At 40.5% G+C, this 23635-nt stretch overlaps 3 protein-coding genes across 3 annotated transcripts; all 3 read left to right on the forward strand.

The window, feature by feature from the left end:
- The first annotated feature begins 166 nt into the window (after window positions 1–166).
- Window positions 167–1138, forward strand: LOC144635665 (mu-type opioid receptor-like). The gene has a single exon (XM_078494748.1). The coding sequence runs from the start codon at window positions 167–169 to the stop codon at window positions 1136–1138; it is 972 nt and encodes a 323-aa protein (XP_078350874.1).
- A 4887-nt stretch (window positions 1139–6025) lies between these two features.
- On the forward strand, window positions 6026–6701 carry LOC144636866 (adenosine receptor A2a-like). Its single transcript, XM_078496072.1, has one exon. It carries the CDS (start codon window positions 6045–6047, stop codon window positions 6699–6701), a length of 657 nt encoding a protein of 218 aa, XP_078352198.1. The 5' UTR covers window positions 6026–6044.
- A 5528-nt stretch (window positions 6702–12229) lies between these two features.
- Window positions 12230–19301, forward strand: LOC144634867 (gamma-butyrobetaine dioxygenase-like). The gene is made up of 6 exons (XM_078493911.1): window positions 12230–12274; window positions 13321–13819; window positions 14428–14712; window positions 15303–15408; window positions 16064–16263; window positions 17720–19301. The coding sequence occupies exons 2-6, from the start codon at window positions 13326–13328 to the stop codon at window positions 18051–18053; spliced, it is 1419 nt and encodes a 472-aa protein (XP_078350037.1). The 5' UTR covers window positions 12230–12274; window positions 13321–13325; the 3' UTR covers window positions 18054–19301.
- The last annotated feature ends 4334 nt before the right edge of the window (window positions 19302–23635 follow it).

Below are 23635 nucleotides of genomic sequence, written 5' to 3' on the forward strand. Positions count from 1 at the left end.
AAAGTGTGTTTGATAAACCTTGAGAGAATCGCTATAAATGGACAACTTCCTTTTTGTGATAATAGAATATCTCAAAATAAGAAAACATATTGATATGAAAAATCATTTTGGGCGACAGCAAGAGCAAAAAGACGCATTTTTCTTTCACGCAAGAACCAACCTCGCCATGGCTCCTTTGGAAACTGTTTTCTTCACTGTCTTCAACTGCTTGTCGTTGGTTATTGGTAGTTGTGCTAATTTCTTGGTGATTGTTTCGTCCCTGATGTTTATCTCTGTTCAAGATATAGAAGCGACCAGTTTGTTCCTGGTTAGTTTATCTGCGGCAGATTTCCTTCTATGTGTAGTTTACCAACCGTTGCTGGTTATTCGCTTCAACCACCCCGACCAAACCCAGTTTCACCGGCTAAACATGTCGTTCCTTGGTTATAGTTTATTCACCGCCTCTTTGAATGGATTATTGGCTATGAGCTCCGATCGCTTTGTGGCCATATATTTGCCATTTAAGTACATCACCTGGATGAATGAGACAAACGTTGCACTGCTGATCTCAATTTCATGGGTGGTAGCACTTGCAATAGGGATATTAAACATAAGTGGCAATTTTGGCGCAAAAGTCATTTCTCACGTGTACACCACCATAATAATCGTGGTTGTTCCTATCCTCTATGGCGTCATTTACAAGGAGACCAGAAAGCAAACTCGACGCATCATTGATCAGTCCATGCCAGCGACGATGCAGTTTCCAAATCGACACCACCTGACAGATAGAGCCACAAGAGGGGTTGGTCTGGTGTTGATAACAACACTTGTATGTTGGTTGCCAATGATCCTGTTTCCAGCGTTTTCAGCCACCCTGAAAACCGATGAAGAACATTTTAGGGCGATATCGTGGTGCCTCACTGCTTCCTGTGTCAACTCGTGCATCAATCCCTTCATCTACTTTTACAAATTCTCGAAATTTCGGCGCAACGTTCGAAAGTTATTTCAAAAAATTCGGAGAAGTGTTGGCGGCAGTTTTCCTGTGAAGATCAACAGGCGCAGCGGCAGAGTCAACCCGATGGCACAAGATCCACATCAAATGGAAACATCTAGGCGAGTTGCTTGGACAATGAATGAGGCCACAACAGTGAGAACATAATTTCTTTCTCACAAACCTTGTTGAGAATTTTATTCTTTGGAGTGATCTTTGAAACTGTCTGGCGAGCAATTTCCAAATACGACTTTGCACGTACGCTGAAGTAGTTGCTGTTTAAACTGAAGTAGTTATTCTGTATAAAGATTTTATTTATTTATTTGGTTGTTTATTTGGTTGACATTTTAAGTTGTTGTGTAACTTAATTTTTATTTGTATTGTTTAAATCTATTAAAACAAGAATATGCGAACCGTGTTTCATTCTCGAAATTGCTGAAGAAATTATCTCTGGTTTTGCTTCAACAAGCATAAATCTTTCGCCTTTTGCCAATCGTTTATCCTTGAAAAATGTAATGATTTTGATAGTTGAAGAAAGAATATTAAATCTTTAAGAAAAACTGAAACGAAAAGAAAATTGATGTCACGGGAAATTTTATATAACAAGCGAATTTATCCTCCTTTCATAACAAATCGGCTTGTTAAACGTATTGTAAATTTGGGACGCAAGTGTACATCAGTTTTTGCTTTAAAGCTATCAGTGAGGCTAATTTTTTCGTGTTCTTTTAAATACTGTGAACTTTGTCTTACATAAAATCGGAACTGAGTCAAATAGATTATCTGATGAAAAAAGTCTATTATTGTTTTCAATTTCTCGTTACTGGGGACATGCTTCTCATCTTTTGTTTCGTCCCAAGCAATATTCCCACAAGCGACTGCGAGGTTAGATTCGCCCCAGACCTTTTCTCGTTTCTTAACTGGTGAATTGTTTGAAGGTCGCGGGGGATACCTACAGCATGAATAAATTCATGAAGCGAAATTTTGCTTGTCCTGCATCTTTTAAAACTCTTATTTCGCAGCTGTTATGGGTGCGATTAAGCTCAAATTTTACAGAGACATTAAGAAATGATTAAAGATTGTGAATGTCATCTTTTATTTGGTAGATTGCATTCAACGGCGATGTTACAGCCTCGTTAGTGCCAAATTGGGAAAAACATGATTTTGTGGCAGAGTTCAGTTGCGGAACGAGTAGGAGACAGCACACTGTGATCTTGTCAAAAACTAATCAGTCAATACCTCTAGAGTGTCATAACAGAAGCGGATTTTTTAATTTAAAGGTTGCCAGCAAGTTATGGCGGTTTAAGTGCGCAAATTTGAATTTAATGTCTTCTACCTCTTTCTTAAAGCGCTTTTTTAAAATTCCGCTTCTGTTATGACACACTACAGTTTTCAAAGTTTACCTTTCTGCAGTGGCAGTCATGAAGTTCTGTATCCGTGCTGTATTCTCTGCCACAAAATTGTCGGAAAAGTCCAAACTTTGAGATTTTTGAAGGTGTCCCGACCTAAATACGATCATTTTGCCAAGGAGAGATGTAATTATGGTAATTATATTCCACGATTTTATGGTGAGAACAATGCGTTTTTAAAAAGGACACGATTGTTTATGCCGAATATTTTTGTGATTACTCTGAGTTGCAGAAATATTCAAATTTAAATGAAAATAAGCTCAAAGACTTCCTACAATCTATATAAACGTATATCGCTAAGTGTTTTTTTAAATTGGTTAAAATATCAAAGAAACAGGGATTTTTTTACAAATTACGCGCACGCGCCCATATTTTTTGCCCAGTCATAAATATCTCGTAAAGTTGTCGATGTCAGTCGTTGTACTTCGTGCATACGCTTTAAATAAATGCAAAATGATGAGCCTAAGGTGTCCCCCGCGACCTTAAATGGCAGAACATTTCCGCAGCTCGGCAATTGTCCTTTTAGAGAATCCTTTCTCAACCTTTCCCAAAGAAAGGTGCGGATCATATAGCCTAAAATCTGAGTATAGTTTTGATCTAATGAATATATTCTGAGTGTGGATTCATTAGATCAAATCTTTATAAAAATTTAATTATGCGGGTTGGTTTTTCTATGTCCTCTAGGAAAGTAATGCACTTTTGAGGTCTAGAAAAGCAGCTGATCGAATACATTCACCCCACTAGCAGCTTATATAATCATGTTCTTATAGAACATGGAAAACGTCTTGTCGTTTTGTAAATAACGAATTCACACGACTTTAGTATCAATAACAGTACGCGTCAAATTTTTCGTGCGCGCGGGAATAACAATGAAATAACTCATTTCTGTTCGTTAACACTTTTAGATTCACTGTTTTTAAACCGACCAACACGTATAGTTTTTTTTTGGCAGTTCGTGCGATCACCAAATGCTTCAAAAGACAATAGCACAATACCCAAACCACGGCAAAATAGCCAACAAACAATAGTTTCTGCAACACCAGGATATACCTCCAACACCTGCCGAATTTATGTCCTTTTGATCTTATGCGCAATCCCAGGGGGGGGAGTGGAAAAAATGTTATACGGAGCATATCCGCCCCGAGGTTTAAACCCTTACCCTTCCATATACAATTTTCGACAGAAACGGTTACCATTTCGTTTACCGTCGATAGAAAAATGTTACTCCTTTCATATACCAACAGAACGGATACTGCTTCCCTTTCCTATTTTTCACTTGAATAACCCATTAAAATACTTAAATAAATCGACTGTTCGTTGAGTCTGTTCGATATTTTCCCGCGGGGGGGGGGGGGGCACTCAAAAAAGTTTTATACGGGGAGGCTCCGCCCCGAGCTCTGACCCCTTACCCTTTTATATACCATTTTTTACTGAAAAAGGTACCCCTTTCATATACCTAAAAGACATGGGATAGACTTAGAACAGGACATTTTTTTGTCATTTTCACGTAGCGCTTAATACATTTTATTATACATTGTAGTCACTAGCTGTCTTCTCATTGGCTAAGAGCCTACAGCTAATTCTGGGAATCCGCGCAACCTACAGATTAGTGAATAATCTGCTAGCAGATTATTCACTAATCTGTAGGTTGCGCGCGCAATGCATGATTTCCAAGACCAATGTGTCAGGCATCTGGCGGCGAAGAAATTCATAGTTCGTCGATTTGCTTCTTCAACCGAGAAATAATTTGGACTAAGTTGGAAAAATTGCTGGACAATTAAGTCTCAGAAAACACAAAACGACTAACAAAAATTGGAAAGGAACTATTTCACGAAATGCATTGAGGAAAAAGCATTCAGAATTTTAAAAGCAGGGCGACAAGCCGGAATTAGCACAAGTTTTGAAACAGGTTGAAATCGATTGTCATTATTTTCTTTACCAGAAAAACAATGTATAATAAAACAATTATTAGATTCGGTTTTTGTGATATCTGGAATAATCAAGATCTCGGTAAGTGTTATCAGCCTCAGCCTTCGGCTTCGGCTGATAACACTCACCTCGACCTTGATTATTCCGGATATCACAAAAACCTCATCCAATAATTGTTTAAAAATAATACAGCCGTAAATTGCGTCTGTTCGAAATATTTTAATTAAAGGCCCTTTTAAATACCCTAATGACAGTTTTCCATACCCTTTCGTATACCAAAACTTGTAAAATCCCTACCCTTTCATATACCTTAAGCCTGAAAAAGGTACCCCTTTCGGGCGGAGCCTCCCCATATAGACCATTATAGGGAGTACCCCCCCGGGGATATTTTTTGAAAGCCGTCCTTTTTTAGTACCTAAATAAAAGTTTTTCCACCCTTTTGTATACTCCAACTCGTGAAATCCCTACCATTTTTATATCTACAGCCTGAGAAAGCCCGGACCCCTTTCGCGCGTGGCCTCCACGTATAGTCCACTACAAATAGTACCACTCCCCCCCCCCCCTGCCCGGGACGAACCTTGACTGCCCTCTTGGGTTGACGCTAAAGCATAAGCAACTTAACGCTTAACGTTTCAAGAATGGTGATCGTGTTGCTGTTTAATTTGAGCGACATATTTGGAATGCAAGCAATCACTTAACACTTTTATATTCATAGATTGGCATGCAACTTTCCAACATGCAATTAAGTCTTTTACTACGCTGGGTGACCGATCTTTTTATATGGCTGCTCCAAAATTATGGAATTGTTTCAGAAGGCGTTTTTAGCTAATTTTTACTTTTTATTTTAAGGGACTTTTAAGTGGTTTTAATTTTTACAAATATTGTAATGTGCAGGTGATAAAATCTTTAATTGATACTTGCGCAATATAAGTTTATTGATTATTATTATTATTCTTATTGGCATGAATGTGATAAAATAGCTGGTAGATGAGAATTGATTTTTTACTTCACGACAAATTTGAATCGCCGTGTAATTAATAGCGGTAGCTTTCGAATAAAAAAATATACATTGATGAATACACGTTTTCAGTTGATTGCATGAAATATTATTTGCCAAGAAATTTATCAGGAGCCCATGGTTTCGTGCAAGAGTAAACTCCTTTCAAATACGATTTCAAGAACACGTCATTAGTTAAGCTGGATTGTGGGGGCATTTATTGTCTGGGAAGATTAATCTTTGTTACACTAAACAACATTATTTTTGCTTCTTCCTCTTGTTTTCCTATTTTTGCTTTCCCTCAAATTTGTTTAAAAAAGAAGGTGTCCTGACAAAGTGTGTTTGATAAACCTTGAGATAATCGCTATAAATGGACAACGTCCTTTTTGTGATAATAGAATATATCAAAATAAGAAGAAAAATAATGATTTTTAAACCCATTTTGAGCAACAGCAAGAGCAAAAGTTCGCGTTAACTTCACGCAAGAACCAACCACGCCATGGCTGTTTGGGAGGCTGTTTTCTTCACTGTCTTCAACTGCTTGTCGTTGGTTATTGGTAGTTGTGCTAATTTCTTGGTGATTGTTTCGTCCCTGATGTTTATCTCTGTTCGAGATATAGAAGGGACCAGTTTGTTCCTGGTTAGTTTATCTGTGGCTGATTTCCTTCTCTGTGCAGTTTACCAACCGTTGCTGGTTATTCGTTTCAACGGCCCCGACCAAACCCAGTCTTACTTGGTAAGCATGTGGTTCTTTGGTTTTAGTTTAATGACCGCCTCGTTGAATGGATTATTGGCAGTGAGCTTTGATCGGTTTGTGGCCATATATTTGCCATTTAAGTACATCACCTGGATGAATGAGACAAACGTTGCACTGCTGATCTCAATTTCATGGGTGGTAGCACTTGCAACAGGGATATTAAACTTAAGTAACAATTTTGGCGTAAAAGTTATTGCTCACTTGTACATCACCATAATAATCGTGATTGTTCCTATCCTCTATGGCGTCATTTACAAGGAGGCCAGAAAGCAAACTCGTCGCATCATTGAGCAGTCCATGCCAGCGACGATGCAGTTTCCAAATCGACACCACCTGATAGATAGAGCCACAAGAGGGGCTGGTCTGGTGTTGATAACAACACTTGTATGTTGGTTGCCAATGATCCTGTTTCCAGCGTTTGCAGTCACCCTGAAAACCGATGAAGCCATTTTCAAGGCGGTATCGTGGTGCCTCACTGCTTCATGTGTCAACTCGTGCATCAATCCCTTCATCTATTTTTACAAATTCTCGAAATTTCGGCGCAACGTTCGAAAGTTATTTAAGAAAATACGGAGTAACAACAACAACAACAACAACAACAACAATCTTTTTATTTGTGCCCAGAAAAGTTACAATAAATAAATACAAGCAAGAGGAAAAATTTACAATAAAAAAAAGAGCACAGCCACTTAGAAATAGCTAAGGCTAATCGAGCTAAGTGGCTAGGCCAAGCGGAAAAAAATATTGCAATTAAGGTTACACAGTATAAAAAAAACGGGACACGATTACCATTCACACACACACACACACACACACAGGGAACAAAAAAAAAGAAAAGTGTATGTACACACAGAAAAGAAAAATAAAGTCCATCAATGTAACCAGTTAGTAGTTGGAGATAATCAATTCTTTTAAGAGATTTTTGAAACAAACACGACTCTTAGATTTAAGTGAGTCATCAATGGAATTCCAAACTCCGCCGACGATATCGATGTACCAGCAAGATCCCTGGATGATTTGTTTTTGAGTTTGTACCTTGCTCTGTAAAATTTCTCCTTGACATCCCTCTTTACAAACTTCGCTATAATACTCGAAGGTGGAGAATGCACAGTGAGTACCGTCTTCGTCTGTCCAAGGAGGAATTGGAGGAAGCCTGTGGCTGATCGAGATGTCATCTTCGCCTAGCTCTATATCGAGAAGGCCGGCCACTTGTTTCACAACCTCATTTGTGTTTTCGTCACGGCTGGTCGGTATTCCTTTGATTTCAACGCATTCTCGGCGCATGTATTGCTCTTGTTCATCCAGGAGAGCTACATTTTCCTTAACTTTGCTGATAGTAGTATTAAGTTGAGCTTTAAGAGCATTGTTCTCCAGTTCAAGAGTTTTCACGGTCTTCTCGAGGTTGGCCACTCGCTCCAACAACTTGCGGTGTTCGTCGTCTTTGAAGTTCAAAGAATTCTCAATTGGCTCTAGTTTTAGTCTAATTATTTTCTCCAACTCATCGTGTGTAACATGTACACCCATTGTGGAACAACAACAACGACGAAAAACGAAAAGACACTACACAAAAAGTTCAAAAACTTAGAAAATTTGATGGCCGTCGAAAGACACGTCCATCTTGTTCGACCGCTGACCGCATGTTTGCGGCATGTTTTCCGATCAAGATCAACAGGCGCAGCGGCAGAGTCAACCCGATGGCACAAGATCCACATCAAATGGAAACATCGAGGCGAGTTGCTTGGACAATGGATGAGGCCACAACAGCGTGATCGATAACTCATATTGTTCACATACGTTGTTAAGAACTTTATATATTTATTTAAGACTGTTTCGTAAACTGATTTCAACTTTTAAGTTGTTGTATGACTTAAGCTTTGTTTGTCTTGGTTAAAGCTATTAAAACTACATTATGCGAAACATGCAGTTCTGTGTTACATTTTCGCAATAAAATATTTCATCATAATGCTGGTCATATTTCAAAAGAGTATTGAAAGTTAAAAGAGACACTTGAACACGAAAATTGATGTCATGGAAATTTCATGTAATTAGCGAATCTACCCTGATTTCATAACAAATTTTCGGCTTGATAAAAGAATTGTATGTTTGGGTCACTTGGGTACATCAACTTTTTTAGAAAACTGTCAGTAGAGCTGATTTTGGTGTGCTCCTTAAATACAGAGAATTTTGCAGACTTTTGAGAATTTTGTCGCGTAAATTTTATAATCGTGAAGCCGATTTGGTTTTTCAATTTCCGTTAATTTGGCTGACATTCATTTTTAAGATACACACGAAAAAGACGGTAAGTTTTCAAATGCATAATGAAGAGAGGCCGGGTGTTTTTGACAACAAATAAAATAATAAAGAAATGTTAATTTTTGGATGATAGTCCGCCCCTTATAACGCCAGGTATTCTCAGGTTATGATTTCTTTTCTCTAGCAATATTGACGATGAACGAATTTTACATCAAAATCGAGTTAAGTGTTTTTAAAACGGTCTAAAACGGCGCAAAATTCGCCAGGTCAGTTTATTAATTAATTGAGAAATTACACCAGAATATTCTTACTGTTTACAGCTGGATGCAGCCTCGTCCCCAGGCTAATCCGCGCTATGCAGGTTAGAGGAGGAGGCTTGGGACCGAGTGCGATAGCGAACTCGATCCCGAGAAGCTTGGTGGCATTCTCGTCCCCATAGCCCTTTCATTTCCCTTAGTCGGCTGGGCCTTGGCACGAGGAAACTAAGGGCTCTGGGGACACAGAATTTCCAGTCCTAGATTCTAGGACTTCCGGTCTTCATGTATGCTGTCATGACGTTTCAAAAGACTGTATGAGAGAGTCGTTTGGTTTTCGACTTCCGGTTAGGAATTCTTTGTTCCAAACAGCCAATCAAAAAAATTCGAATTAATTCAAAAATCCTATGTCCCCAGAGCCCTCCGTTTTCTCGTGCCAAGCCAGCTAAGAGAAACGAAAGGGCTATGGGGACGAGAATGCCGCTGTAAACACTACCTCTATAACAATTGAAAATATTGGTTTCCTGCTCCGGATACAAAGTTAAAAGGGGTTAAAAAAATTTTTAAACTCGGAGCGCAAATAAAATTTAAAGTGTATATGACATGAAAAATATTTTCTGCTAATTTGAAAGGCCTTTCGAAATACAGAAGAATGGCGTTTTTCTTTTCGAAATATCTTTTTTCGTTTCAGAGATATTGACGTTTTTGTATTATGCAAATTAGATCAGTGATGACGTCACAAGATTTGACTCTAAAAATGGTAAAATACTGAATAAACAATATCTCTAAAACTATTAAAGCAGTGTTCTTGGAACTTGGCACCACAAATGTGCATCACAAAAGAAACAAAATGTTACTCTTAGGGCTGTTGCCATGACAACAGTTTTGCCGCTGGTGCTGTCTCAATAAAAACTGAAATTCCCAGTTTTTGTCTTAAACCAAGAACCATCTAGCGCAGCCAAACCAATGGTGGGAATTAAGGCAATATGGGAACTATGTCTGTTCTAAGCAGGACCCTTTGTCTCACTTTAGAGGTCAGATATGAGGATATTTGTCTTTTTGACAGAGAGAGACTGGAGCTGAAAGAGTTGCTATGGCAACAATTTCTAAGGGTGTCATTTTGTTCCTTTTGTGATGCGCATTTGTGGTGCCAAGTTTCAAGAACACCGCTTCAATAGTTTTAGAGATATTGTTTATTCAGTATTTTACCATTTTTAGAGTCAAATCTTGTGACGTCATCACTGATCTAATTTGCATAATACAAAAACGTCAATATCTCTGAAACGAAAAAAGATATTTCGAAAAGAAAAACGCCATTCTTCTGTATTTTGAAAGGCCTTTCAAATAAGCAGCAAATATTTTTCATGTCATATACACTTTAAAAGCTTGAAATATTTCGTCTGATATCATCCAGACTTCATCAGTCAATGAGGTGGTGTTTTTTAAGATGAATGTTAAGAAGACATTTCGAAGCCTCGGCGCGGGGGAGTTAAAATTCTGTCATAAATTGGAGCTAATTCAAAACCATTGTCTCTATTTAACAAAGGTTTTCTGAGTTTTATCTCAATGGCCTCTTTTACCCGGCGTTTAAAGGTGTTGATTTCGGTGGCTAACACTTTTGCAATGCCTCCCCCGAGGCATTGAAATGTCTTCTTAACATTCATCTTAAAAAAACACCACCTCATTGACTGATGAAGTCTGGATGATATCAGACGAAATATTTCAAGCTTATAAATTTATTTGCGCTCCGAGTTTGAAAATTTTTTTAACCCCTTTTAACTACCTCTATTGTTATTCAGGGCTAGGGATATTGTTGTCAGCTGTTATCTATTGTTTTAAGAACCAATGAATTAACTTGTTCCGAGAGGAAGTGGGCGACCCGATTTCCGGTCCTAGATTCTAGGACTTCCGGTCTTCATGTATGCAGTCCAGTGGTTTCAAAGGAACAAGTCGTTACGTTTTCGTCTTCCGTTTAGGAATTCTTTGTTCCAAACAGCCAATCAAAAAAATTCGAATTAATTCACAAATCCTATGTCCCCAGAGCCCTTCGTTTTCTCTTGCCAAGCCGGCAAAGAGAAACGAAAGAGCTATGGGGACGAGAATGGCTTGGTGGGTGACGTCACATCCAGATTCGCCGGGGACGACTAGGGACGAGGCTAAGCTGGATGGTAATTTACTAATAGGCTGGCAAGGGAAGCTCAGGCGCGGATTCAGACCGCTTTCCACAGTTTTACGGAAATTGGTTTATTATAATAACTAGTAATAATGTGAGTGGTCTACTGCTTTTATGAAATAACTTGATTGCGTAAATATTTCAATTAGGTTTGTTGAACTTTCAGAATCTTTTTATAGTCAGAGGAAGGACTTTGAATTGGAAATGTGAATGAAATTACTTCGTTCATTCGTTAACACGTCGCACAAGCTTTTCTAGACCTAAAGCGTACATTGTTTTCTTATAAAACATGAAAAACCATCTTCTATTTGGTAATTCTGACATTTTATAATAGAGCATTTTCACCTGAGGTCAAGGCGGCCTTATTGGGGCAGTTTTTCACCCTTGGGAAATCAGTTCTTCTTTTATGCAGAAATTTCCTTTTGTCTGGGAACAGCAACCAGGTGGCCGCTAGTATGAAAGCGCTCCGTTTGTCACAATGTTGGACAAAACTGTAGAGAAACTTGTCCAAATTCTCACTATAATTTGTTTAGTACTGCTATTCTTTTTCAACCCACCTCCCCCGATTTAATGCTGTCAAGGTTGACGTGTTGTGAACAGGAAGGAGGAAGATAAAATATTTTTTACCTGCTTGCAAGTCAAATACATTCGCCAGAAGTGTGTGCTTTTCGTTTGCCTCAACAAGTTTTCTCCAGGAAATCGGAACACCACGGAACATCCCGTAACACTACAGAACACCACGGAACCCCCGGAACACCATAGAACACCACGGAACACCCCGAAACAGTGGAATTTTATAGGATGTTATAATGGCGTCCACCGCCCCCTGCTTGTTCACCATGTCCCGGAACCATATTTGTCTAAGATATAGTTGGGAAAATAATCCCCCAGTTGAACGAGATTGATTCTTCTGAATGGACATCTTATGAAAAATGCTGAAAATTGTGTTTCAGAGCTTGTCGATCCTAGATTTCAAAATTTTCTGGGGGCTTTGCAGATCTTGCCTCGCCTACGCCAAAGTCTGGGTATGTCCCTGTGTAGGCTACATTTCGGAAAGTTCTCGCGCTGACTGTTGTCAGTCCCGATCGTTTCTAATATTTATTCGTTTCTTATGCATAATTCCAGGGCAGTTTTGTGAGACATTTCCTTTTACAAGCTCACTTATTAGCTATGTCGTCGGAACGCAAGCTTACTTGAGTAGCTGGGCTCTGTAAATAATTTAGTTGTTATTCTAAAAGGACACACACGGAATTAAAGAGCGCTTAATTTTAGGCGAACACTTTATATTTTACTATGAAACTTTGCATTATCTACGTAGAACTTTATCTCCCGATGTTTATTTATCTTTTGCGGAACGTGACATGTCTGAAACAAAATTGGGAACAATAGAAATGTTAAACGTGCGATGAGTCGTGACGATGTAACGGACGTTGTGCGCAGACTCAACGCGTGACTAGTTAAAATAAATTCAATTCTAAGGATTCTAAAAATAAAATTGCTAGGCGAAGCAGAGCGGAGTCGCTCGTACATCTGAGGTAAGTTGTGAGCGCGAATTTTCGATTTCTGTGATTTCAGAGAACTCTTGGGACTTAGATTAAGGTAAAGTCTTTGGACATTTTAGGATATTTAAAGGAGCAGAAATTCATATTTTGATGTTGGAAAACCGCGATTCTCCATCGCAGCCGTGTTTTTGGCCAGTCACACAACGCTAGAAACTAGAAATCCGTTAGCGAATGACAACATTCGATACGGACGACATTCGGAGAACATTCGATACAGTGAAACCTGTATTTAGAGGTAGCGAATGGTAAAAACCGAGACGAGCCGAGAAGCCGAGTCCCTTGTTTCAAAATCCGTGACCGAGACTTGAATGATGCCCGAGACTTGCATATATTTATTTATACAAGGCATACAACTTCAAGACCGAAGAATCTGGTAATAAATTCCGCCGACAAAGATCATTTCCTCGATTCGCTTTCGTCAGGGCTCCCGGTTGCGGAAAGAACAGTCTTTGAACTACAGTCTGATCCAATATTTGAGTCTGATTAGTTTGTGGATAACTAGTTGGAATATCAAATTTATTCACGAATTCGCTTTCATGTGATCTGTATTCAACCAGCCGGAAAAATGTCTGCACGTTTTACCAACACTTGAATACTTGCGTTAACCTTTAGAAATGCCTCTAAAATGCTCTCTCCTTTGCCACGTAGAAAGGGGAAAAAGGTGTTAAAATGGTGCTAATTACCATGAGAGTTGAAGTCACGGTCGTGCACTGGTCACGCAATTTACCACATGACGCCTTGTTTTCAAACGCTTTACTGGATGTCTTTTTGGGAGGAAGAAGGAAACACGGTTTACTGTCACATTTCACGAGAAAAGAAAAGTACAATCATTTTGCAATTCTCATGAAAAAAGTCGGTTCACGATTCACGACTCTATAACCATTTCACAATTCACCAAAAAAACCTCCACCACCCGCCAATAAATGCTGTTCGTGCCAACTGCCCGGACCTGTGTAATTTGCAATGTCCTTTCATTGTAACAAAAGAGTTTTAACCAAGCCTGTAAAACTTTATTACAGTGACCATGCTGAGGTCGATTCTACAAAAGCTCCATCGTTATGGCATTCTGCCCTTTAAGCGGTTGCACAGCCCCACCCTGCAGTACCATGCCACGGCGAATGCTCGACCTCTTTCCACGATTGCAAATCGAAGTCTGCCTCGCAAATCTAACAGTGGAGTGAAACTGAGATCAGAGAGTGTCAGATTCAGCAGCAGCGCTGTAGAGCACAACTTTATTTCATTCCAACAAGGTTGTTTGGCGTCGGATGTTAAAATAATGGCGGCAAACGTCGTCAATAACGTAGCTGAGGTCAAGTGGAATGACGGCAACAAGAGTCTTTATCCTTTGATATATCTGCGAGATATTTGCTTATGTCCAAGTTGTTGTCATCCTGAATTTCAACAACGAATTTCAGATGTAGTGGTGACGTGTAAACTGGATTATAGCTCAACAGCTGTGAACCTTAAACAAGATGGAAAAATGTTGGAGATAAACTGGTCAGACGGCCATATGAGCAGGTAATAACGGCATAAAGGCCGCTTTACGAAAACCAAATAAATATTCACAAAAAGGGATACGCTGAGGTATATCCCTTAAGTTCTAGCTTTTTAGTTCTTTAGTTTAGTTTTTAGAGTTCTAGCGATTGCTTCAGCCGGATGCCTTGTGACTGTAAATCACGAAACCGTTAGAATGAATCGCGTGACTCCTGACGTGACTCCCAAAGCGCGCTGATAGCCGTTTTAGTAGACTTTCTCAAAGTCCTTTTCAATTTTTTTTCTAGTTGGTTGGGCCAGCCTACCTCATTTAAGCTCGCTTCGCTCGCGTTTAGAGACTTATGAGAGGTCGACTTGGAGCAAGTCCACCCTTTTAACGATGAAAAAGCTTAATTTTTTTAAGACACAAGCGCTGAATTTGAAAACGTCTGCCCGGCCTCGGGCATGCGTTTCTCATGATATATGCGATAACACCCGTTTAATAAATTCAGTACACTAATGTAGTCATTTCTAACAAATTAAAACTCGACCATTATTTTGAGATTTCAGTTGATCTGATAAAAATTTTGTCTTTTGACATTTGTTTTTTTTAATCCTGCTCACGACAGTGCACCTTTAATTTTCCACGACAGGTTTGATTCCCAGTGGTTGCGTGACAGAGAGCTGCGTGATGAGCGTGATGAAACTGAAAGTAAGCGACTTGCGAAAGAAGGACTGATCACGTGGGGCAGTGAAATGGCTTCCAATCTGCCTACAGTAGAATATGAACAAGTCTTGACCAGTGATTGGGAACTCTTAAAGATGCTCGACTACCTGGTGTGTTATGGATTTACAGTTGTCAAAAATGGTCCTGGCAAAACGAACAATGTCATGAAGATTGCTAAACGTGTAGGACACACAATGAGTTCCTTTGCTGGGTAAGTTCATCAAAGAATTTAAAAATCGCAGGGTCGTGGCCAGTTGTTAGAGAGATGAAGGTCTGGCCAACCCAACCTTAAGGGTTGCTTCTAGGGGCTCATAATAAAACAGTAATAAAAAATTAAAAACGCTCGCCAAAAATGGAAACTATCACCTTTCACGTGGAAACGAGGCAAGCAACATGTGGCACGTGGCTTTTTGCATTCTTTTTTGTTACAAATAAACTTAGGCTGTTCACAGTCCCCTATTTTTCTGTGAAGTCGTAGAGATCGACCGTTTAGTCCGACAGGCCGCCATCTTGGTTCATGAAAGCGAGCGAAAACTGTAGAGAGGGCAAAAACCTCGTGGGTAGGGGGCGGGGGCGGAAAAAATAAGAAGTTCCCCAATTTTTTACGCTCCCCCACCCCAACGCTATAAACACCCGCATCCCTACTAACGGGGTTTTTGCACTCTCCCCGGTTTTCGCTCGCGTTCATAAACCAAGATGGCGGCCCGTCGGACTGAACAATCGATCTCTACGACTTCACGGAAAAATAGGGGACTGTGAACAGTCTAAAATAAACTGTTTCTGTTCTTTTTGTTGTTGTAGGGATCCGTGGGTGGTACCCAGTCCCCTGTCTAATCTGAGGTTGTACAACACCACGGATGACCTGTCTTTCCACAATGATATGCACTTTTTCCAGACGGTCCCAGGGGTAAGCTTGACATTAGCCAATAACTAACTTTAAAAAAAAGAGAATTTGGATCGAGGGGCGATAATCTTTGGGGTCTTTGTTATTGCGAGGCGGAAGGTGCGGGAGACGGAGGGAGAAATGCTAAATAAAAGTGACAATATACAAGGAGATGGCGCTCCTCTGCAAGTCATTTCAGAGAAGCTGAATAAAAAGGACTTTCGTAAGATAGGTAAGAGTGTACCGAGAGAGTGTCAAAGAAGCAAGTACTTTAACTTACAAGCACACGATCTTGTTTTATTAACAACAATTGGTATGATGTGATGTCCTTGTCTTTAATTAACATCTACTTCGTTTTTTGAAGGCTGTTTAGACATTCGATAAGAAATACGAACAAAAAGAAAACGTTTTCGAGTTGACTTTGTAACCTGGCTTTCTTGTCCATTCTTTTTTTTGCTCGACCGTCCCACCCACCATCACAAGGGACAGGGCGATGGGAAACGAAACATTTAATTGGGATGGTCTAAATAAAAATAAAAAAATAAAATTAATTGCTATATTTAGAGATAAAGCCACATCAGCTCTAACTGGTTTTTATGTGGGTCCTCTAAATAAAGATCTAGGGGTATATTTCATTTGCTTCTGATTCAAATAATATTTTCCACATTTTTTTTTTCAGATCCAATTTTTCCACTGCCTGCAACAGGCCACAACTGGAGGTGAATCCAGACTGCTTGATGGTTTCCATTTGGCGAGCGAACTAAACCGAACAGATCCCGAAGCATTCCGAATACTCACCGACTGTTTTGTCGTAAACTACGACGATGACACTGATTCCGCTGGGGAGTATATCACACGACCGAAAAAACGAACAATAGAGTAAGTTTCATGTGTAAGCTTAGTGAAGGTAAAAATTGACGGGCGGGTTTAACATCCCCATTCCCTCCCTCTAAATCAAACATCATACCATGTGTGCTTTTCAGACTTTAGGCTAAGGAAATACAGAGGCACTTTGTACGGATACCTCCACCGCCTTATATGCTGATATCCGGTCTCATCTCCGGCATAGATTCGAATTGTGAAGCGCATTGATCACGAGCTTTGTAAATGCGCTCTATAAGCACCCATATCATCATATTACAGCGATTCACTGCATCCCGACAAAATTCCCATACATTTTCTTAAAAACAACCTCTATTATTATTCAACAAATTGTCGCGGCACCCATATATGGTCGTTAAGTCCTTGTTATCTGTCATCCGTACATAACAGATATCCTACGATATACATAGGTTGCTGACAAAACACTGCATAACCATTTTCTAGCTGTAAAATGTGTTTCGATGACAATTCATTAAATGAAAAGCATCCTGCTTATGCGATCTTGCAGATTATCGCTCTTTTTCGGCGGTCCTTCTCCGGGTAATTCTGATCCCCCCCGTTTACTTTTCCCATCTAGTGGCCAGAACATAGCTTCTTTTGTGATGTTACCCATGTCCTGTCCCAATATATGCCCCAGAACGCCATTTCCTTCTACCTTATTGTTACTTATTTTCACGGGACTTAATTTTCGCGAATTTCGCCATTATTTTTTAAAAAATCGCGAAATTAAAGACCCGCGAAAATTTATTTCAAACGGTTTCTATTGTATTTTTTATGTTAATTATGTATTTTCAGCCAAATCGCGAAAATTAAGTCCCGCGAAATATACCCGTTCCATTTTCGCGAAATTAAGTTACAATGAGGTAGTCAATTCAGCCATGATGTCTTGAGATCTGAAATAGTGTAGAGAAAATCTCATAATTGTAAATAATAAAGACGGTAAATTTAAGCTCGGTGATAAATAATGAAAATGAATTTTTCAACAATGACACGAGCGTGGGACAAAGAAAAATTCTGAGTTCCCGACGGGAATCGAACCCATGGCCGGAACCGGTTGGGCGCTCCAACCAACAGAGCTACGAGAGACTCGTTGTGAGCTGGGCCATTTACAAGGTTGATATGTGACACGCGTCCTGCATACTGCTAGGATATCAGCAATGTTGAAATCATCAAATGTGTTGTAAACCGGTATCTGGGAGGTATCTGGGAGGCCATGGGTTCGATTCCCGTCGGGAACTCAGAATTTTTCTTTGTTCCATGCTCGTGTCATTGTGAAAAATTCGTTTTCATTAATCTCATAATTGTCATAATTTGGTCTGAAATAGGGTAAGGGTTTCAGGAAGGCGCCTTACACCCCCACTCGGCAAGTACCCCCCCCCCCCCGACCCAATACCAGAGAGGGAGACTTCATGTGTTTGACTTCAGTTTACCGTTTCTGTTTCTTTGTTGTCAGGCTGGATCACGATGGAACTCTCAAGCATGTTTTATTGCACGAAACTAGTCGAGACTTTTGGCACACAACAACGGTTCAAGACACAGAGAGCTTTATTCGAGCATATGGCAAGTTAACCGAGCTCACAAGGGACCCTCGCTTCTCAATTGAGTTTAAGCTCTACCCTGGTGAAATGACCGTGTTCGATAATCACCGGCTGATGCACTCCCGAAGAGGATACCCCAAGAATGAACGGCGATTGTTCGAGGGAACTTACATGGAGTGGGATACGGTTTATTCAAGGATGAGAGTCCTGGCAAGGAAATTATTTGTTCCAATGAGTCCACATTTCTAAGCTCTTAAGAAACACAGGTTGTTTACCATTTACATGTCGGAACCGGTTAATTCACAGTTTGAGCTAATAATGGTATGATGATGATGATCATTTATATATGTCTGGATTTATAAAAACGTGGTCAACGAAAAGTGACCTGAGTGTTTTTGACCACGTACGTTACACTGCGACATGGCTTAAAACATGCCGAGAAAAAAATGAACAACAGCGCTAAAAGGTAGATAAGAAAGAGGAGGAAAAAGAAAAAGACTGACATTCACTTTAGTTTTTATATCGTCTACTTCTGGCGAGAAAAAAACGCGTTTGCAGCGATTTCCCCTTAAAACGGTGAAAAAGTTCATCAACTTGGTTTTGATAAATCCAGTCACATATAAAAGCCTAAAAACTATAAAAACATTAAAAGAAACTAACGTTTTACACGTATTGTCATCTTCAGGGTTAAATGCCGTCCGTGTTGGAGCATGGCTTTTTTGTTAAGTTATTCCTGAATGGAACAACTGCGCAACATAAAAATTAATTTGTCTGTTTAAGTTACAGCGCAACGATCTGAATAGGGTGTATTCCGTTTCACGCCAGGAAGTACTTGAGAAACGTGTTCAGTACAGCGAATAAATAATTCCTCTGGTACTTACCTACCACCCTTTAAGTTCGCACATCAAGCACATTTTGCTGAACAACTTCAACAGCCTGATGAGTGACCCAACAACCGCAGCAATATTTCCAGCACCACCAATTGCAGATCGACGCGATTGCAGCCTCAGAGATCTCCTGGTACACACCTCCGCCCTCCGACCATTAACGAACAGACGAACCAGGAACAGTCGTATATCAACACCCACGCTGCTGCACCTGCCAGTACACCACGTCCAGTGTACATGCACGCGGACCAAAGTGCTCAACCACCATTCGCGAGCACTTCACCTGCAAATCAGGGAACGTTGTATACTGCATCTCGTGCCGTCAATGTCCCAAGCTGTACATTGGGGAAAACAGACTTTCTCTTGGCGAACGATTCGATGAACTACTACGAAGCGTTGAAAAGAACACACCTGGTTTTCCTTTGGCGGAGCATTTTAACTCCTCCGGGTACACTCTGTCAGACATTCAAGTTAGAGGATTAAGGATGTGTACTGGGTCCGGAGCACGACGGAAGCAATTTGAAATGGAAAATTTTTTAAGCTCAGTACAATGCAACTTCATGTTATGTAATTAAATTTGTTTCCAACCTTAATTGTCTAAACCTGAAGATAACACTCTCACAAGTTTGACATAAAAGTATTTGAATTCATTAAAAATCTATCCCAATAGATAATATACGTTCAGGGGTTATGGATGTTATACCACAGATCTGAGATCTGAGGTATGGACGTTATACCACAGATCTGAGGTATGGATGTTATACCTCAGATCTGAGGTATGGATGTTATACCACAGATCTGAGGTATGGATGTTATACCACAGATCTGAGGTATGGGTGGTATACCATAGATCTGAAGTATGGATGTTATACCAGAGATCTGAGGTATGGATCTATACAACAGATCTAGGGTATGGATGTTATACCAGAGATCTGAGGTATGGATTTATACCACAGATCTGAGGTATGGATGTTATACCACAGATCTGAGGTATGGATGTTATACCACAGAACAGAGTTATTGATGTTATACCACAGATCTGAGGTATGGATGTTATACCACAGATCTGAGGTATGGATGTTATACCACAGATCTTAGGTATGGATGTTATACCACAGATCTGAGGTATGGATGTTATACCACAGAACAGAGTTATTGATGTTATACCACAGATCTGAGGTATGGATGTTATACAACAGATCTGAGGTATGGATGTTATACCACAGATCTGAGGTATGGATGTTATACCACAGATCTGAGGTATGGATGTTATACCACAGAACAGAGTTATTGATGTTATACCACAGATCTGAGGTATGGATGTTATACCACAGATCTGAGGTATGGATGTTATACCACAGATCTGAGGTATGGATGTTATACCACAGATCTGAGGTATGGATGTTATACCACAGATCTGAGGTATGGATGTTATACCACAGAACAGAGTTATTGATGTTATACCACAGATCTGAGGTATGGATGTTATACCACAGATCTGAGGTATGGATGTTATACCACAGATCTTAGGTATGGATGTTATACCACAGATCTGAGGTATGGATGTTATACCACAGAACAGAGTTATTGATGTTATACCACAGATCTGAGGTATGGATGTTATACAACAGATCTGAGGTATGGATGTTATACCACAGATCTGAGGTATGGATGTTATACCACAGATCTGAGGTATGGATGTTATACCACAGAACAGAGTTATTGATGTTATACCACAGATCTGAGGTATGGATGTTATACCACAGATCTGAGGTATGGATGTTATACCACAGATCTGAGGTATGGATGTTATACCACAGATCTGAGGTATGGATGTTATACCACAGATCTGAGGTATGGATGTTATACCACAGATCTGAGGTATGGATGTTATACCACAGATCTGAGGTATGGATGTTATACCACAGATCTGAGGTATGGATGTTATACCACAGATCTGAGGTATGGATGTTATACCACAGATCTGAGGTATGGATGTTATACCACAGATCTGAGGTATGGATGTTATACCACAGATCTGAGGTATGGATGTTATACCACAGATCTGAGGTATGGATGTTATACCACAGATCTGAGGTATGGATGTTATACCACAGATCTGAGGTATGGATGTTATACCACAGAACAGAGTTATTGATGTTATACCACAGATCTGAGGTATGGATGTTATACCACAGATCTGAGGTATGGATGTTGTACCCCAGACCTGAGGTATGGATGTTATACCACAGATCTGAGGTATGGATGTTATACCACAGATCTGAGGTATGGATGTTGTACCCCAGACCTGAGGTATGGATGTTATACCACAGATCTGAGGTATGGATGTTATACCACAGATCTGAGGTATGGATGTTGTACCCCAGACCTGAGGTATGGATGTTATACCACAGATCTGAGGTATGGATGTTATACCACAGATCTGAGCAACGGATGTTATACCACAGATCCACAGAACTGAGTCATGAATGTTACACCGATCTAAGATATGAATGTTATGCCACAAATTTGAGATATGGTTGTTATAGCGCATTTACCTTCACACAGGAAGGGATGGGCTTTACTGACAGTTTCATTAGAGCAACACAAAAATGTCGGCGATACTGAAACTATCTCTACAGATCAATACTAACTGTACCTGGAATAGCTGAAGAGGTCATTTGCAGCGATTCAGAGGTTGTGGGTTCAATTGGAACTGAGAATGCTATGAAAGAAGATACGAAAACATAGTATTTATTATTATTATGCGTATGTACACCTGAGAGGAGCAATAATTCATCATTCCGAGGCGAGAATTGGACGATGATCTCAACACGATCTGTCACATGGAAAAGGGAGGGGGCAAAGGCGATTATTTGCAAAAAGTATCGCATCTGCGCCAACAAACCGAGTGCCAGTGCCCACGTCATTTAGTCTGGTTTAGTCCGACAAATTAGAGAAGAACCCTTGCTATGAAATTCGTTTTTGCATACATCTTGCATTAAATAAAAGTCTTTCTCGTTTTAATAAATTTCGCTGAGAAACAAATCATGATTTTTAAGGTACATCGTACAGAATATATGACGTGATGATGAAAACAACTATACAGGTAAAAGAAATGTGAAGATCACTTTCGAGTAGATTGTTACCATTATAGCACAGTTCTGAAGTGCATATTAATTGTTCTTGTAAGAAATCAATGTACCAATACAAATAATCTTCACGTTGACCGTTTCCCATATTATTAATGTAAAGCACATTACCAAGAAATTACAATAGAGAAGTCCTTAGTATAAAGTAGTTGTGATCTGCTGGAAATAACCACCTTCAAAAATAAGATGTGCTGTTATGATGCGTAAGATAGCCAAATTATAATTAAAAATGTACAATTTCTGCTTTCAATGAAACATATAGCTAATGAACAAAGCTAAACCGCCTACCAGAGTAGACAGACACCACAACTATGCTGCTTAAGCCTCCAGTCAAACTGGAACTGCTGCTTGAAGTAGGTATAACACTGGGACTGCTGACTGCACTTTTAGATAAACTGGAACTACTGATCGAGCTGGAAATGCTGCTTGAGCTGTCAGACACAGAAACACTGGCACTGCTGCTTGAGCTGTCAGACACACTGGCACTGCTGCTTGAGATTGTCGACACACTGGCACTGCTGCTCGAACTGTCAGACACACTAGCACTGCTACTGGAACTGTCAGACACAGACACACTGACACTGCTACTTGAACTGTCACACACACACACACTGGCACTGCTCCTTGAGCTGTCAGACACACTGGCACTGCTGCTTGAGCTGTCAGACCAACTGGGACTCCTGATCGAGCTTGGCGACACACTGGCACTGCTGCTTGAGCTGTCAGACACACTGGCACTACTGCTTGAGCTGTCAGACAAACTGGGACTCCTGCTTGAGCTTGGCGACACACTAGCACTGCTGCTTGAGCTGTCAGACACACTGGCACTGCTGCTTGAGCTGTCAGACACACTGGCACTGCTGCTTGAGCTGTCAGACACACTAGCACTGCTACTTGAGCTGTCAGACACACTGGCACTGCTACTTGAGCTGTCAGACACACTGGCACTGCTACTTGAGCTGTCAGACACACTGGCACTGCTACTTGAGCTGTCAGACACACTGGCACTGCTACTTGAGCTGTCAGACACACTGGCACTGCTACTTGAGCTGTCAGACACACTGGCAGTACTGCTTGAGCTGTCAGACAAACTGGGACTCCTGCTTGAGCTTGGCGACACACTAGCACTGCTGCTTGAGCTGTCAGACACACTGGCACTGCTGCTTGAGCTGTCAGACACACTAGCACTGCTACTTGAGCTGTCAGACACACTGGCACTGCTACTTGAGCTGTCAGACACACTGGCACTGCTACTTGAGCTGTCAGACACACTGGCACTGCTACTTGAGCTGTCAGACACACTGGCACTGCTACTTGAGCTGTCAGACACACTGGCACTGCTACTTGAGCTGTCAGACACACTGGCACTGCTGCTTGAAGATAAAGACACACTGGCACTGCTGCTTGAGCTGTCAGACACACTGGCACTGCTGCTTGAAGTTAAAGACACACTGGCACTGCTACTTGAGCTGTCAGACACACTGACACTGCTGCTTGAAGATAAAGACACACTGGTACTGCTACTTGAGCTGTCAGACACACTGGCACTGCTGCTTGAAGATAAAGACACACTGGCACTTTTGCTTGAGCTGTCAGACACACTGGCACTTTTGCTTGAGCTGTCAGACACACTGGCACTGCTGCTTGAGCTGTCAGACACACTGGCACTGCTGCTTGAAGATAAAGACACACTGGCACTTTTGCTTGAGCTGTCAGACACACTGGCACTGCTGCTTGAGCTGTCAGACACACTGGCACTGCTGCTTGAAGATAGAGACACACTGGCACTGCT

The sequence above is a fragment of the Oculina patagonica genome, chromosome 13 (genome assembly GCF_052425735.1).
Source record: "Oculina patagonica isolate OP01 chromosome 13, crgOcupat, whole genome shotgun sequence".
NCBI lineage: Eukaryota > Metazoa > Cnidaria > Anthozoa > Scleractinia > Oculinidae > Oculina > Oculina patagonica.

Excerpts from the sequence above, each read along its gene's own strand:
- LOC144635665 (XM_078494748.1), top strand. The coding sequence starts at position 167 with ATGGCTCCTTTGGAAACTGTTTTCTTCACTGTCTTCAACTGCTTGTCG.
- LOC144634867 (XM_078493911.1), top strand. The coding sequence starts at position 13,326 with ATGCTGAGGTCGATTCTACAAAAGCTCCATCGTTATGGCATTCTGCCC. Across the intron at positions 15,409-16,063 it reads TTTTCCAGACGGTCCCAGGG|ATCCAATTTTTCCACTGCCT; the intron begins GTAAGCTTGACA and ends TTTTTTTTTCAG. Across the intron at positions 16,264-17,719 it reads CCGAAAAAACGAACAATAGA|GCTGGATCACGATGGAACTC; the intron begins GTAAGTTTCATG and ends CTTTGTTGTCAG.
- LOC144636866 (XM_078496072.1), top strand. The coding sequence starts at position 6,045 with ATGTGGTTCTTTGGTTTTAGTTTAATGACCGCCTCGTTGAATGGATTA.